The sequence below is a fragment of the Dipodomys merriami genome, unplaced genomic scaffold, assembly GCF_024711535.1.
Source record: "Dipodomys merriami isolate MVZ:Mamm:240054 unplaced genomic scaffold, mDipMer1.0.p SCAF_11, whole genome shotgun sequence".
Taxonomy (NCBI): Eukaryota; Metazoa; Chordata; class Mammalia; order Rodentia; family Heteromyidae; genus Dipodomys; species Dipodomys merriami.
The window spans coordinates 48,171,211-48,185,721 of record NW_027202382.1 but is presented as its reverse complement, the minus strand read 5'-3'; the positions used below and the strand labels follow the sequence as shown (position 1 = coordinate 48,185,721).

At 53.8% G+C, this 14,511-nt stretch overlaps 1 protein-coding gene across 2 annotated transcripts in view; it reads left to right on the top strand.

The window, feature by feature from the left end:
- Window positions 1-12,253, top strand: part of Adamts13 (ADAM metallopeptidase with thrombospondin type 1 motif 13) — a 29,787-nt gene extending 17,534 nt beyond the window's left edge. The window contains exons 16-24 of one of the 2 annotated variants that reach the window (XM_070015004.1): window positions 2,435-2,616; window positions 3,051-3,186; window positions 3,276-3,405; window positions 3,935-4,120; window positions 5,194-5,347; window positions 5,905-6,019; window positions 9,817-9,946; window positions 11,253-11,457; window positions 11,839-12,253. In XM_070015004.1, coding sequence (XP_069871105.1) covers window positions 2,435-2,616; window positions 3,051-3,186; window positions 3,276-3,405; window positions 3,935-4,120; window positions 5,194-5,347; window positions 5,905-6,019; window positions 9,817-9,946; window positions 11,253-11,457; window positions 11,839-12,138 — 1,538 coding nt within the window. In that variant the 3' untranslated portion in view covers window positions 12,139-12,253. Of the gene's footprint in view, window positions 1-2,434; window positions 2,617-3,050; window positions 3,187-3,275; window positions 3,406-3,934; window positions 4,204-5,193; window positions 5,348-5,904; window positions 6,020-9,816; window positions 9,947-11,252; window positions 11,458-11,838 lie in introns of those variants that run through there. The other variant, XM_070015005.1, reaches the window with a different exon arrangement.
- The last annotated feature ends 2,258 nt before the right edge of the window (window positions 12,254-14,511 follow it).

Genomic DNA, 14,511 nt, shown 5'->3' with positions numbered 1-14,511 from the left:
TGTACCCATTTTCCGGTGGCCTCTTCGATTTCATTCTTCAGATTTTTATAGTTTTTAACTATAAAGATCTTTTATGTCTTTAGTTAGGTTTATTTCTAGGTATTTTTGTTTTTGAGACCATTGCAAATGGAGTCATTTTCATGATTTTCCTTTCTGCTTATACATGGTTGACATACCAAAAGGCTACTGATTTTGGGGGGTTAACTTTGCCAAAATGACTGATCAGCTCTAGGAGCTTGGGGGTGGAGTCTTTTAGTCTCTTTAGGTATAGGATCATATTGTCTGAAAATAGGGATAGTTTGACTTCATTCCTTATATGAATCCCTTTTATGTCCTTTTCTTGCTTTACTGCTCTGGCTAGGAATTCCAGAACTATATTGAAGAAGAGTGGAGAGAGTGGACATCTTTGCCTTGATTCTGATTTTAGTGAAATGGTTTTAGTTTTTACCATTCTGTATGACATTGGCTATTAGTCCATCATATATAGCCTTCCATTACTTTAAGGAATGTTCCTTTTATTCCTAGCTTTTCCAAAGCTTTTAACATGAATGGATGTTGTATTTTGTTGAACGTTTTTTCTGCCTCTGTTGAGAGGATCATGTGGTTCTTGACTTTGGTTCTGTTGATATAGTGAATTACACTTATTTATTTATGTGTGTTAAACCAGTCTTGCATCTGTGGGATGAAGCCTACTTGGTCATAATGTATGATTTTTATTTTTTAGTTTCTGGATTCTCTTGGCTAGTATTTTATTGAGGAGCTTTGTGTTCATCAGAGAAATTGGTCTATAGTTCTCTTTTTTGGTTGGATCTTTACCTGGTCTTGGGATGAAGATGACATTGGCTTCATAGAATGAGTTTGGAATTGCTTCCTCTGTTTCTATTTCATGGAAAACTTTGCGGAGTATTGGTGTTAGTTCATCTTTAAATGTCTTATAGAATTCAGCAGTGAATCCATCTGGGTCTGGGCTTTTCTTTGTTGGAAGACTTCTGATTACTTCCTCAATCTCGTTGCATGTTATTGGCCTGTTTAACTGGTTTATATTTTCTTGGTTCAGCTGAGGCAGTTTGTATGTCTCTAGAGATTTGACCATTTCTACTAGGTTTTCCTTCTTATTTGACCATAGGTTTTGAAAGTAGTTCTTTATAATTGCTTGGGTTTCTTGGGTGTTTCTTGTAATGTTTCCTGTGGAATCTCTAATTTTATTGGTTGAATATTGTCTCTTTGTCCATCTCAGTAGAGATCTGTCAATTTTATTGATTTTTTTTCAAAGAACCAATTTTTGTTGATTTTATGTACAGTTTTTTTTTTTTTTTTCTTGTCAGTTGTGGGGCTTGAACTCTGGGTCTGGGCACTGTCCCTCAGCATTTCAGCCCAAGGCTAGTGCTCTACCTCTTGAGCCGCAGCACCATTTCTGGTTTTCTGAGTGGTTTATTGGAGACAAGAGTCTCAAGGCCTTTCCTGCCCAGGCTGGCTTTGAACCGTGATCCTTCTATCTCAGCCTCCTGAATAGCTAGGATTTCAGGTTTGAGCCACTGGTGCTGGGCTTTATGTACAGTTTTTAAAGTCTCTGTTTCATTAATTTCTGCCCTAACCTTTGCTATCTCTGTCCCTCTAGTAGTTTGGGATTGTTTTGTTCTTGTTTTTCTGGCAGTTTTGGTTGCATCATGAGGCTATTGAGCTATTTCTATTTTCTTTATGTGTGCACTTAGAGCTATAAATTTTCCTCTCAGCACTGCTTTTGCTATATCCCAGAGGTTCCACTGTGATATGTTTTTCACTGAAGTGTAGGAGCTTTAGTAACCCATGTGTTATTCAGTGGTGTGTTATTTGGTCTCCCTGTGTTCAGTGTTTTCTGCAATATGTTTTGTTGTTGAGAACTAGTTTGATTCTACTGTGGTCAGATAGCATGCAAGGAATTATCTTAATCCTCTTGTATTTGCTTAGGTTCTGGTGTGTCCTATGATATGATCCATCTTGGAAAATGTTCTCTGGGCTGCTGAGAAGCTTGTGAGTTGGGTGGAAAACTCTGTAGATACCGATTAAGTCCATTTGTACTCTTGACCCTCGAACCCAGAGAGGGTTTGTACTCTTGACCATTGAACCCAGAGAGGGAGTTGAACCCAGAGAGGGAGTGCTGGCGCTGAGTCCTCGGGTCTGTGTGTTGAGTTCTGATTGGGGTAGAAGTCATGGCCCTCACCAGGTTCTAGGAAGAGGTGGGGGGGGAGGGGAAGCCTTGTAGGTGGGATGTTGGCCAGAGGTGTATGTACACAGAGAGGGGTCTCTCGTGTTAGAGACCATCAGTCTGAGGCAGGAGGGAGACCTGGCTGTGAGGATTTTATCCTGCAGCCTTCCCCAGCCCAGGGCCTCCTCTGTGAGGGGTGGTGCCAGCCGGGTGAACTGCTGCACAGTGCTGATGGCCTCCTTCCCACAGCCGTGAGGATCCAAGGGCACTATGTCGTGGCTGGGAAGGCTAGCATGTCCCCCAGCACCACCTACCCAGCCCTCCTGGAGGACAGCCGTGTGGAGTACAGAGTGACCCTCACTGAGGACCGGCTGCCTCGCCTTGAGGAGATCCACATCTGGGGACCTGTCCAGGAAGACATGGAGATCCAGGTCCCCAGGCGGGCGGGTGGCTGCGGTGGAGGTCCAGGCCCCTAGGTGGGCAGGGTGGCCAGCGGTGGAGGTCCAGGCTCTTGAGTGTCAGGCTGCTGGGCAGCCATAAGGTCCCCGGGATCTTCACAGTGGTTGTGTGGACTTCAGCTCTCCCTCTGGAAGCACATGCTAGGTTGGCCTCTCCCCCACCCACCGCTCCTGCCTTGCCTGGCTACTGCCAGCCTCCCCCTCCCTGTGAACCTGGGGCCCCTGCTCCATGCTCCCGTCATGCCCTGCTCCAACCCATCCACAGCTCCTGGAGGCTCAGTCCTGTGTGCTGTGCTGTCTGTCAGGAGCCTGGGGCTACGGTGTCCAGTGAGGGTGTCCCAGGGCAGATGGCTGTGACCCAGGGAGCCCGCTGGGCTGGGGCTGAGCTCTCCTCTGTGTGTCTGCAGGTTTACAGGCAATATGGGGAGGAGTATGGACCCCTCACCCGACCAGACATCATCTTCACATACTTCCAGCCCAAGCAGCAGGGAGCCCGCGTGTGGGCTGCCGTGCGTGGGCCCTGCTCGGTGAGCTGTGGGGCAGGTGAGGCCCAGGGCAAGGCTCGGCTGCAGCCCCGCTTGGCGCCCCCCCCCCCCCACCCCAAGGCAGCTAAGCCCTTGCCTGCTCTCCAGGGCAGCTCTGGGTAAACTACAGATGCCTGGACCAAGCCCAGAATGAGTGGGTGGACACGGCCCAGTGCCAGGGGAGCCCACAGCCGCCGATGTGGACAGAGCCCTGTGTTTTCCCGCCCTGCCCCCCATAGTAAGTGCTGAGCTGGGCAGCTGGGCGGGCCAGGTCGCATCTGTGCCCGTGCTCTATTGGTGTGTGGGAGACTCCAGCACTGGCCTCATTCTGCAAGGGAGGATACTGAGCTGGGGACATACAGGGTAGCAGTGACAGCTGGGTTTGACCCCTTGACACCTTGTCTAGGCCGCCTGAGGCCTCTGGAGCTCAGGTGTCACTGCTGGTGATGGTGGGTGTCCCCGTGGGATGGAGGTAAGGCGTCTCGGGGCCTGGTGGGAAGCCCGTGGCCTCTGCTGCACCGGGCAGGTGCAGGTGGTCACAGCACAGTGTTAGAGACGAGGGCACCTGGCCAGGCACAGGACTGGGTGGCCGACTGCTGGCAAGATTGGCCTCTGTCTCCAGGCTCTGGCGTGTGGAAGGGCAAGTTCTTCAAGGTTGGCCCTGAGAGGTCTGGACAGATTTGCCTGCCTCCCACTCTGTCTCCCGGAGCCAGCCTCGAGACCTGACCCGGGCCTGACGCTCTCCTCTCCTCTCCTCTCCTCCTCAGCTGGGCAGCAGGAGACTTTGGTCCGTGTAGCGCTTCCTGTGGGGGAGGCCTGCGGGAGCGGCTGCTGCACTGTGTGGAGGCCCAGGGTGGCCTCCTGAGGACGCTGCCTCCGGCCCAGTGCCGAGCAGTGGCCCACAAGCCAGTGCCCGAGGTGGAAGCCTGCAACCACCAGCCCTGCCCAGCCAGGCGAGTGTGGGTGAGCTTCTCGGCAGGTCCTGCCCGGTGCAAAGGCCTCTGGCTACCCCACCCTGAGGACCTGGAGCTTACAGGTGCCAGCTTCAGACTCACTCACTGCCCAAGAGACCCTGGCTCTGCTTTCTGAATCCTCATCCTCTGCTCTGAAGAGGGGTGAGAGGCTGTGCGCAGAACAGCTATGACCACGGGTGACACTGACTGTAAAGCAGGTGCTTTATCCCCTGTGTCTTATCCCCTTCAGATCTAAATTTATTTACTTTTTTTAGTTCAGGGCTTTCCAAATTCTAGGCTGATGCTGTGCCACTTGAGCCACAGCATGGGTTTTTTGGGGTTTTTTGGGGGGTTTTTTGTTTTGCTTTTTTTGTCCAGGGTAGCCCAAGCTATAATGATTTTACCTCTTACTTACCCAAGTAGCTTGGATCTCTGTATGAGCTGCTAAGCCTGGGTTTTTGTTTTTTTTTGTTTTTTTGGGGGGAGATCCGGTCATGGGGCCTGAACTCTGGGCCTGGGCACTGTCCCTCAGCTCTTCAGCTCAAGGCTAGCGCTCTACCACTTGAGCCACAGCGCCACTTCCGGCTTTTTTCTTTTTGCTTATGTGGTGCTGAGGAATCGAACCCAGGGCCTCAGGCATGCAAAGCAAGTGCTCTACTACTGAGCCACCTTCCCAGCCCTTGTTTTTTTTTTTGTCCTGGGGCTTGAATTCAGGGCCTGGTTGAGGTCTCTAAGCTTTTGTGTTTAAGGCTAGTGCTCTACCACTTGATCCACAGCTTCACTTCAGGCTATTTATTTACTTTTGCCTGTCCCAGGGCTTGAACTCAGGGTCTGGGCACTGTGGTGCTCCAGGCAGGTGCTCCACCCAGGCCTGCAGGCACATCTGCTCCTCCAGATTGGAGCTATGACTCTTGAATGGGAGCTATGATGGCGCATGGTCCACTGACTCCTTGAGACTCCCAGCAGTGGTGCATGGGGCATATTGTCAGGAAGGTGGGCCCTGTCTCCTCGCACCCTGGCGCCACGCTGCCTGGCAGGGGCAGGAACTGATGGTGGTTCTGTGCTGTCCTCAGGCAAGGGGTGTCAGGCCCTGGCCAGAGCACAACCCGCATGCAGGGGGCCGGGGGCTTGGAGGCAGCTGTGACGGTGGGGCCCTGCTCCCCAGCTGAGACACCACCCGCTCCTGAGCCTTGTGTCAGAAGGGCCTGTCCTCCAGGCAGGGGTCAGGTGAGTGGCCTGCGTGGGGCTGGGGGATGCTGGGACCTGGGCCCTTCCCTGGGAGAAGGAGCGTGCCTTGCTACCATCCTGCGGAGCAGAGGAACGGCCCTGTCCCACAGGGCATCCCGAGGGTCAGTCCAGGCTGGACAGAGACAGACCAGTTAGAAGCAGCAGCTGAGGAGGGGACCATTCACGCCAGGAGAAGTGCTGCCAGGTACCCTGGCATCTCAGGGCGCAAGGCCGAGTGACCTCACACTCAGGAGCTGGCCAATCCTGAACACTCACGGGCTGGGGGTCACAGGGCCAAGCATGCTTGATCCCCCTCCTCCATCCCCAGCCCAGCCCCACCCCACCTCACAGAGAGCACCTGCATGGGTACAGGACCCACAAGGACAAAGCGGGACCGGTGGAGAAGGCATCACTGGCAGGGTGCGGGACAGGAGGGAGTCCTGGTGTGCTCCTCTGCCTCCTCCCTCTCCTGAAACATGGGGGCTTGGGGGAGGGGAACGGGTGCGCAGGTGGAGTGGGAATCCCTGGCCAGCCAGCGCATCGAGCTCTCCCTGCAGGTGGACACCACATCTCCGGCAGAGGAGGCTCCATTCCCAACAGGCAGCATCAGGCCAGGGGCTGTGCATGTGTGGACTCCGCTGGTGGGGCCATGCTCTGTCTCCTGTGGGCGAGGTGAGCTCCCCAGGCCACCCCTCAGAACACCGCTCATCCTTACCTGTTGTACCTTCCTGTGCTCCGCCCAGCTCTAACGAGAGAGTTCAGGTGGCTTGCAGAAAGCACAAACCACATCCACATAGGCTGTGTGAAGAGACTTGTGAGGGACCAGCCTTACAGCTGCTCTAAGTGCATTCACTGATTGGCTGAGAGACAGGGACTGACCCCACAGCTGCTCTAAGTTCATTCACTGATTGTTTGAGACAGGGACTGACCCCACAGCTGCTCTAAGTGCATCACTAATTGGCTGAGAGACAGGGCAGTACTGACAGGTGCTCTAAATGTGTTCACTGGTTGGCTGAGAGACAGGGAGGGACCCAAAAGCTGCTTGCTTGTAATACAGTGATTGGCTAAGAGACAAGGAAAGAAAGAAAGCAACCCTGCTAAGACTGGTACCCAAGAATATCCAATCCGACCACTAAAGCAGAGAGACAGGTTTTAAAAAAATGTATTTATTTATGTATATATTTTAATTTAATTTTTGTTGCTATTACAAGGGTGACGTGCAAAGGTGTTACAGTTACCTAAGTCAGGTCAAGAGTACACTTCTTTTTGGACAATGTCACTCCTTTCCTTGCTCTCTCCCAGTATTTCCCTCCTGTCCACACCCAGAGAGACAGTTTTTAAATTAATTTACTTTTTTGTTATTAGAGAGGTGATATACAGAGGGCTTACATTTACATGCATCAGGTAATAAGTACGTTTCCTTTTTTTTTTTTTTGGTCCGGTCATGGGCCTGAACTCTGGGCCTGGACGCTGTCCCTCAGCTCTTCAGCTCAAGACTAGCGCTCTACCACTTGAGCCACAGCGCCACCTCTGGCTTTTTTTAAAAATCTGCTTATGTGGTGCTGAGGAATTGAACCCAGGGCCTCATGCATGCAAGGCAAGCGCTCTACCACTGAGCCACCTTCCCAGGCCAGTACATTTCCTTTCATACAGTGTCATCTGTTCCCTCATTCTCTCCCATCCTCTCCCTCCCGTTTCCACCTACAAGTGTGTAGTCCACTTTTATTTATTTATTTATTTTTTGGTCAGTCATGGGGCTTGAACTCTGGGCCTAGGCATTGTTCCTCAGCTCTTCAGCTCAAGGTGAGTGCTCTACCACATGAGCCACAGCACCCACTTCCAGTTTTCTGGTGGTTTATTAAAAATAAGAGTTTTACGGACTTCCCTGCCTAGGCTGGCTTTGAACCGCAATCCTCAGATCTCAGCCTCCTGAGTAGCTAGGATGACAGGCGTGAGCTCCCGGCCCCCGGCTTGTAGTCCACTTTTATCAGTGTCCAGTGCACTCCACTGCTGCACTTTTTCACCAGATTCTGTGTCCTCCCCCACCCCCAGATATGCACATGAATATATTATATATAAGTGAAGAACTCAGAATCATCAGCAAAAGGAAAAACAATTAAGAAAAAAGTCCTTTGTTCTCATGTTTGAGTTTGTTTCAGTATGTATTATTTTATTTTTATTTTTATTATTATTATTTTTTTGGGTCCAGTCGTGGGCCTGAACTCTGGATCTGGGCGCTGTCCCTCAGCTCTTCAGCTCAAGGCTAGCACTTTACCACTTGAGCCACAGTGCCACTTCCGGCTTTTTTCCTGCTTATGTGGTGCTGAGGAATCGAACCCAGAGCCTCATGCATGCAAGGCAAGCGTTCTACCACTGAGCCACCTTCCCAACCCCTGTATATTATTTTATATACATTTAAAGAGGCACTTGGGTATTGTGCCTTTGTGATTCTCTCCTAAGAGAGAATCTTTTAGTCTCACTGTATGTGAGTATCTAGAATCCTTTGTAATTTGTCATGTCCCAGTGCCCTTCAGATTTAACTGCTGCATATCAGAGAAAGCATGACCATTTGGCTCGGAGAGACAGTTTTAAGACTTAAAGTGTTCTTTCATTTTTCCAGTTTTTAATTGTGTTACAATACACGTATGATAAAAAGTTATCATTTTAACTTTAAGTGTTCCATTCACTGGCACTAAACACATTCACAGTGTTGTGCAGAGTCCTTCCCCCTGTCTTCCTCCCTCCTCCCCGTCTCCCCCCCCCTCCCCTGACACTGTGTATCCATCTCCATTGAACCCTAAGCCCCACCCCACCGCAGCAGCCCACACTCCACCTTCTGTCTGTATGGATGGGACTCCTCTAGGGACCTCTTAGACATGGGGTCCTCTAGGATCTGCCCTGTGGGACTGGCTATCTCACTGACCTCCAGGCCAGTCTGTGTCATGGCTGGTGTCACAATCTTCTTTCCTAAGGCTGTAAAGTGGCCCACTGCAGGTGGAGATCATGCTGTTTATCTGTTCTGCATGGACAGACACTGGCTTGCGTCTTAATTTCAGCTGGGCTGCATACGAGTGTGGAACTGTTTCCTTGAGTCTTTGGGTGTGGAACTGTGCTTTCACAGGGTCAGTTTGTTGTTGTTCTTGTTTACTATTTTGTGCCAGTACTGGGGCTTGAACCAGGGCCTTGAACTGTTGCTTGTCTTTTTGTTCTTGTTCCTAGATGATGCGCTCTGCCACTTTAGCCATGTCTCTAGTTCTGTTCTTTTGTTAGTTAATTGGAGATAGCTCTCAAAGTTTTATCTGTCTTGGCTGGCTTTGAACAGTGACTCTCCCAGCTCAGCCTCCTGTGTAGCTAGGATTACAGGCATGACACTGGTGACCAGTTATTTTATTTTATTTTTTGGCTGTGGGGCTTGAACTCTGGGCCTGGGTGCTGTCCCTGAGCTTTTTTTGCTCAAGGCTAGAGATAAGAGTCTCTCCAGGGCTGGGAAGGTGGCTCAGTGGTAGAGCACTTGCCTTGCATGCATGAGGCCCTGGGTTCGATTCCTCAGCACCACATAAGCAAAAAGAAAAAAGCCGGAAGTGGCGCTGTGGCTCAAGTGGTAGAGCGCTAGCCTTGAGCTGAAGAGCTGAGGGACAGCGCCCAGGCCCAGAGTTCAGGCCCCACGACCAGACCCCCCCCCCAAAAAAAAACCCACAACAACTATATTCCACGGGCTGGGATTTGGCTCAGTGGCAAAACACTTGCCTAGCAAGTGCAACATCCTGGGTTCTATCCCCAGTACCAAAAAAGAAAAGACAAAAAAAAAAAATACAGTTAAAAAAAAAAAAAGTAAGCCGGGCTCTGGTGGCTCACGCCTCTAATCCTAGCTACTCAGGAGGCTGAGATCTGAGGATCGTGGTTCAAAGCCAGCCTGGGCAGGAGAGACCGTGAGACTCCTATCTCCAATAAACCACCAGAAAACCAGAAGTGGCACTGTAGCTCAAGTGGTAGAGTGCTCGCCTTGAGCTGAATAGCTGAGGGACAGCGCCCAGGCCCAGAGTTCAAGCCCCACGACTTGAACTCAGGACCTGGGTGCTGTTCCTTAGCGTTTCCTCTCAAGGCTGGCACTCCACCACTTGAGCTACAGCTACACATCTGGCTTTTGATGTTTAATTGGAGACAAGAGTCTCTAGACTTTGTTGCCAAGATGGCTTTGAACCACGATCCTCAGGTCTCAGCTTCCTGAGTAGCTAGGGTTACAGGTATGAGCCACTGGCGCCTGACATTGACTTTGTATTGTGTGTAAAAATATTTACACATGACTGCCAGGTAGATGGAAGCAGCTGAGGTCCAGAGAGGTTAGATCAGTTGCCCAAGGGCACACAGCTTTCAGTTGGCAGTCATGGCTCAGCCTGCCACGAGCCAGGTGTGTGGTTCTTGCTGAGTCCATCTCTGCAGGTGAGGGGGTCCCTGCTTCCTCCTCGCAGGCTCCATGAACCTTCACTTCCTGTGCATGGATTCTGTGCTCCGGATACCTGTCCAGGAAGACCTATGTGACCTGGCCACTAAGCCGGGGACCCGGCAGGAGGTCTGCCAGGCTGACCCATGTCCTGTTAGGTGAGTGGGAGAGGAAAACTTCAGGGGAAGGAGCTCCAGCCTTCCTTCTGCAGGTGGGAGGTCTCTGCCCTGGCACCATGTCCAGTGGCCTGTGGAGTGGGGTAGGGGCCTCTGTCTGTGCGCTATGTGAGGCTAGTTCTCAGATATCACTATAGCCACCCTGTTCTAGAACATTCCAGGGATGCCTTTGCTCCAGGCTCCAGGTTCCTGCACCTCTGCACCTCACAGTCTGCTGTGTACTTTCTGGGTCCCCTCAAGGCTCCCTGCCACCAGCATTACTAGATTACGAGGGGAAATGCCTCCGGGGTATCTTGCTCAGCCCACCCTGGCGGACCCCTGAGCTCTTCACAGCACTGCCTTTACTCCACCCCTCCCCCCCCGGCTGCATCTGTGTCTCTGCTCATGTCCTCTCTTCTTGCATGGGCCTGGGCCGTGGTATCCCCACCAGGGGCGATCCTGCCTTCTGGGGGCATTTTGGCAATGTCAGCGATTTCAGTGGTCACAAATGGGCAGAGGGATTTGCTAGCGGCCCCTCATGGGCAGAGGCCAGGGGTACAGCTGCCCAGCCTGCAATGCACCTGACAGGCCCCCAGGACAGAGGGCCATGCAGATGTCTCTGATGCCAAGGCCCCGATTCTAGAATAAAGCTGGGCTCATGGAAGGACTGGTCCAGGCATCGAGGGTGGAGGAAGGTTGCCTGGTTCACATCTGGGCTCTGAGAAATGGTGGCTCCATTTGCTGAGTGATTCCAAATTAAGATAGTCAGGGCTTGGGCTGGGAAGGTGGCTCAGTGGTAGAGCACTTGCCTTGCATGCATGAGGCCCTGCATTCAATTCCTCAGCACCACATAAGCAGAAAAAGCTGGAAGTGGTGCTGTGGCTCAAGTGGTAGAGTGCTAGCCTTGAGCTGAAGAGCTAAGGGACAGTGCCCAGGCCCAGAGTTCAGGGCTCACAACCAACCAAAAAGAAAAGAAAAAAAAGATAGGCAGGACTGAGAGTGGACTTCCCAGGAGGCCATGTGGGGTGGCCCATTACTGTGGGACACCACTTCCTGTCACTTGGCCATCAAGCAGCTCAGGGGGCAGAGGACAAGTGTTAGGTGCTAGGTGGCCAAAGGGAGAAGAGATGTGTTCCCTGCGGAGCCCTCCTGAGCCTGGCTGGTCCAGGAAGGTTCCACGGCCCAATTTCCCATCCCCTGGCTCTGGGACCCATCGAGGCAACTCCGGAAGGTGATGGGGGGTTCTGAGCCTGCGTGGACAGCCCCGTCTTCCAAGAGGCCCAGTTCCCCCGGGGTCTTCTCCCTGCAGGTGGAAGGTCCTGTCCCTCGGACCATGTTCAACCAGCTGTGGTCTTGGCACTGCCGCACGCACCGTAACCTGTGTCCAGCGGGACCGCGGGCAGGACGCTGAGGTGGACGAGGCGCTGTGTGCGGCCCTGGTGCGGCCCCAGGCCAGCGTCCCCTGCCTCACTGCCCACTGTGCCTACCAGTGGCACGTTGGCACCTGGACACCGGTGAGGACCCTGGAGGAGGGGGTCTGTTGGGGGCAGTGCCTTGAACCAGAAGGCACAGCAAGGCCTAGGGTCCTGGGGCAGCGAGGCCGTGAGAGGCCCAACAGTTCAGTGCCACAACCAGTCAATGCCGTACATGCCAGGAAGAGACCAAGGTGAATAGGGCACAGAAGACAGCCACGCCCACCTCCGTCAGAGGGACCCCGGGCATCTGGGCCTGGCAGAGATGAGGGCTGGCATGAAGTAGTAGAACACATGGGTGCCACAGGGACTGATGGAATGTGGGTGGAGATCAGCTGGAGGAGTGAATGGGCCCCGCTGTAAGGCTTGGCGGGGAGAGCAACTGGGAGAGTGAGGCCCTGACTTCCTCCCGTCTCCTGCCAGTGCTCCGTCTCCTGTGGCAAGGGTGTCCAGTATCGCCGAGATACCTGCCTTGAAGCCCAGTCACCAGTGCCAGCCTCCTTTTGCCAGCACTTGCCTAAGCCGGTCACAGTGCGGGGCTGTTGGGTTGAGCCTTGTGAAAGACCGGGGACCCCCAGTCCAGCACCCCACCAGGAAGCCACCGCCCCTGGCCAGAGCACAGCTGCTGTTGCTGGTGGTCCTCTTCCATGGCCCTGGGCCGGGCTCCCGGTCCCAGCGTCCCAGCCTCCGGAACCTCAGGAAAGCCCAGCAGAGTCTGGCTAGGCTCCTTGCTTTCTGTGAAGTTGACTAAAGGAGGGTGAGCACCCCTGGCGTCTCCATGTGGGACAGACCCTCCTGAGTGGGTTGCATGCCCTTGGGTTCAGCGCTCATATATATGTATATATATATATATATATATATATATATATATATATATATATATATATATATAATATATTTTGGCCAATCATGAGGCTTGAACTCAGGGCTGGGCACTGTCCCTGAGCTCTTTTGCTCAAGACTAATGCTCTGCATTTGAACCACAGCATCACTTCTGGCTTTTGATTGGTTAAATAGAGATAAGAGTCTCACAGAAACTTTTCTGCCTGGGCTGGCTTCAAACGCCTATCCTTAGATCTTAGCCTCCTGAGCAGCTAGGATGACAGGTGTGAGCCGCCAGTGCCCGGTAGGGCTCTAGTCTTATCTCGCAAAGGGAAACAGCACTTTTATTAGTGTACCCCGCAAGTAGCCTAAAGATGGCAGAGTTAGGGGTACTGCAATCCAGAATCCCTCAGAGCTGCACAGCCCACCCCTCCCTGACACTGGAGCCTTGGCGATTCATGCATGTCCCTCCTGGACCTAAGGAGGCAGGTGCTGTGTGTGTGTGTGTGTGTGTGTGCTGCTATTGGGACTTGAACTCAGGCACTGACTGGCTGCCCTTTAGCTTCTTGCTCAAAGCCAGGACTCTACCACTTGAGCCACGACTCCACTTCTGGCTTTGGGTGGTTCATTGGAGATAAGACTTTTCTACCCAGTCTGGTTTTGAACCACAGTCCTCAGGTCTCAGCCACCTGAGTAGCTAGAATGACAGGCAAGAGCCACCGGTGCCCGGCTTCCTTCCAGGCCACCCTACCATAACCTCTTGACCAGGGAAAGCTCAGCCCTGCTGTGTCCTGCTGAGAGTCCCAGGAACTGCCCACTGTGCCCATGTCCCTCCTGTCCCCCTACAGGGACCTGTGGCAGGCAGTACCTGAGCCTACAGGGACCATTGGCATGTGAGGCATGGGGCAAGGGGACTGTGTGGTAGCCACTGGGCGTCCCCTGGGTGAGGTACTGACCCTGCAGGTCCTCAAGAGCTCCCTCAACTGCAGTGTGGGTACGTCCAAGTTCACGTAAGCAGCTGCTGCTGGTCATGGGGTCTGTCACACGCCTGTGTGACCCAGTGCCTCCCATGTCCAGCAAGCTCCGCCATGCCATTCCCACTTGTCACTTTTGAGGCTGTTCTGTCACTGGGCTGTAATCAGCTGGGCTAGGACAGGAGGCTGCGCCTTAAAAGATACAGAGTCTGTAGAAGGGAGAGGGGCCGTGAAGTTAGCCTACCCCAGGAGTGGGCTGCTGGGCCCTCACTGCCCTGCCAGATCCCAGGGGAGGTACTGCTGCCCTGGGGCCCGCTCACTTGGAGGAAGATGTGCCCGCAGCTGTCTGGCATGACGTTCCAAGACCAACACAGCAGGAGTGAAGCAGTGGAGCATGCAGCCCAGACAGGGAGTGGTGCTGTGGTACTGGAGCCAGGCTGCCTGGAGGACCTTCTACAGAGGTATGGCCAGGTGCCTGGGCTGGGCCTGTGTGCTGAGGCAGAGCCTTCTGATGGGCAGTGGGCAGGACGGGCGGGAGCTGGTCAAGATGGAAGGAGGGGCCTTGGAGCCACCAATGGGGTCTGCACTCGTGGCTCTTCTTGATGATGTAAGCAGGTGATGGTGCAGTCACGTCCGCGTGCCCTGGGCCACCATCCTGCCCTTGGCTCTGTCACTCAACGCCGTCAAGGTTCATTAGCATCTTTCTGCGGGCCACTTTCCCTCCGTCGTCCTCTGGGGCACATTTGCACACACACAGGCAAGTTGCCCACCGACGCACCCGTGGTCCCTCTGCAACCCCTGACAGCGCCAGGCTCAGCCACCTGGAGCGCTTCTGTGGCGTGCGTAGCGGCACGGAGCCTGCAGAAGTACCTGTCCAGCATGGGAGGAAACCAAAGCTTAGAGCGTGTGAGCTCTGCCCAGGCCGGGAGGCCGGGAGGCCGGGAGGGGCACACTGCACACGGGTCCCCGCGGCGCCCCGCACTCAGGCCCCTGCCCTCCGCGCACGCGCAGTGTGAGTGTGCCGCTCAGGGCTGCGGACCCGGGGGTGAGCCGGGGAGCGCCCCGCAGGCGTGCCGCGGGCTGCGCGTCCCCTCCGGCCCGCAGTGCAGGCCACGCCCGCATCGCTGCCAGGGGATGAGGCCAGGGTGCCGGCTCGGTGATCCCTCCATCACCAACAGTGAGCCGGCCTGCGGGCCAGCACTGGGCTCTCAACAGGGGCACCGAAGAGTTCGAGAGCGCCCGCAGACCCGGCCGGGCCCCTCCTCGGCCGGCCGGCCCCGGGGGCTGACGGTCGCCCCGG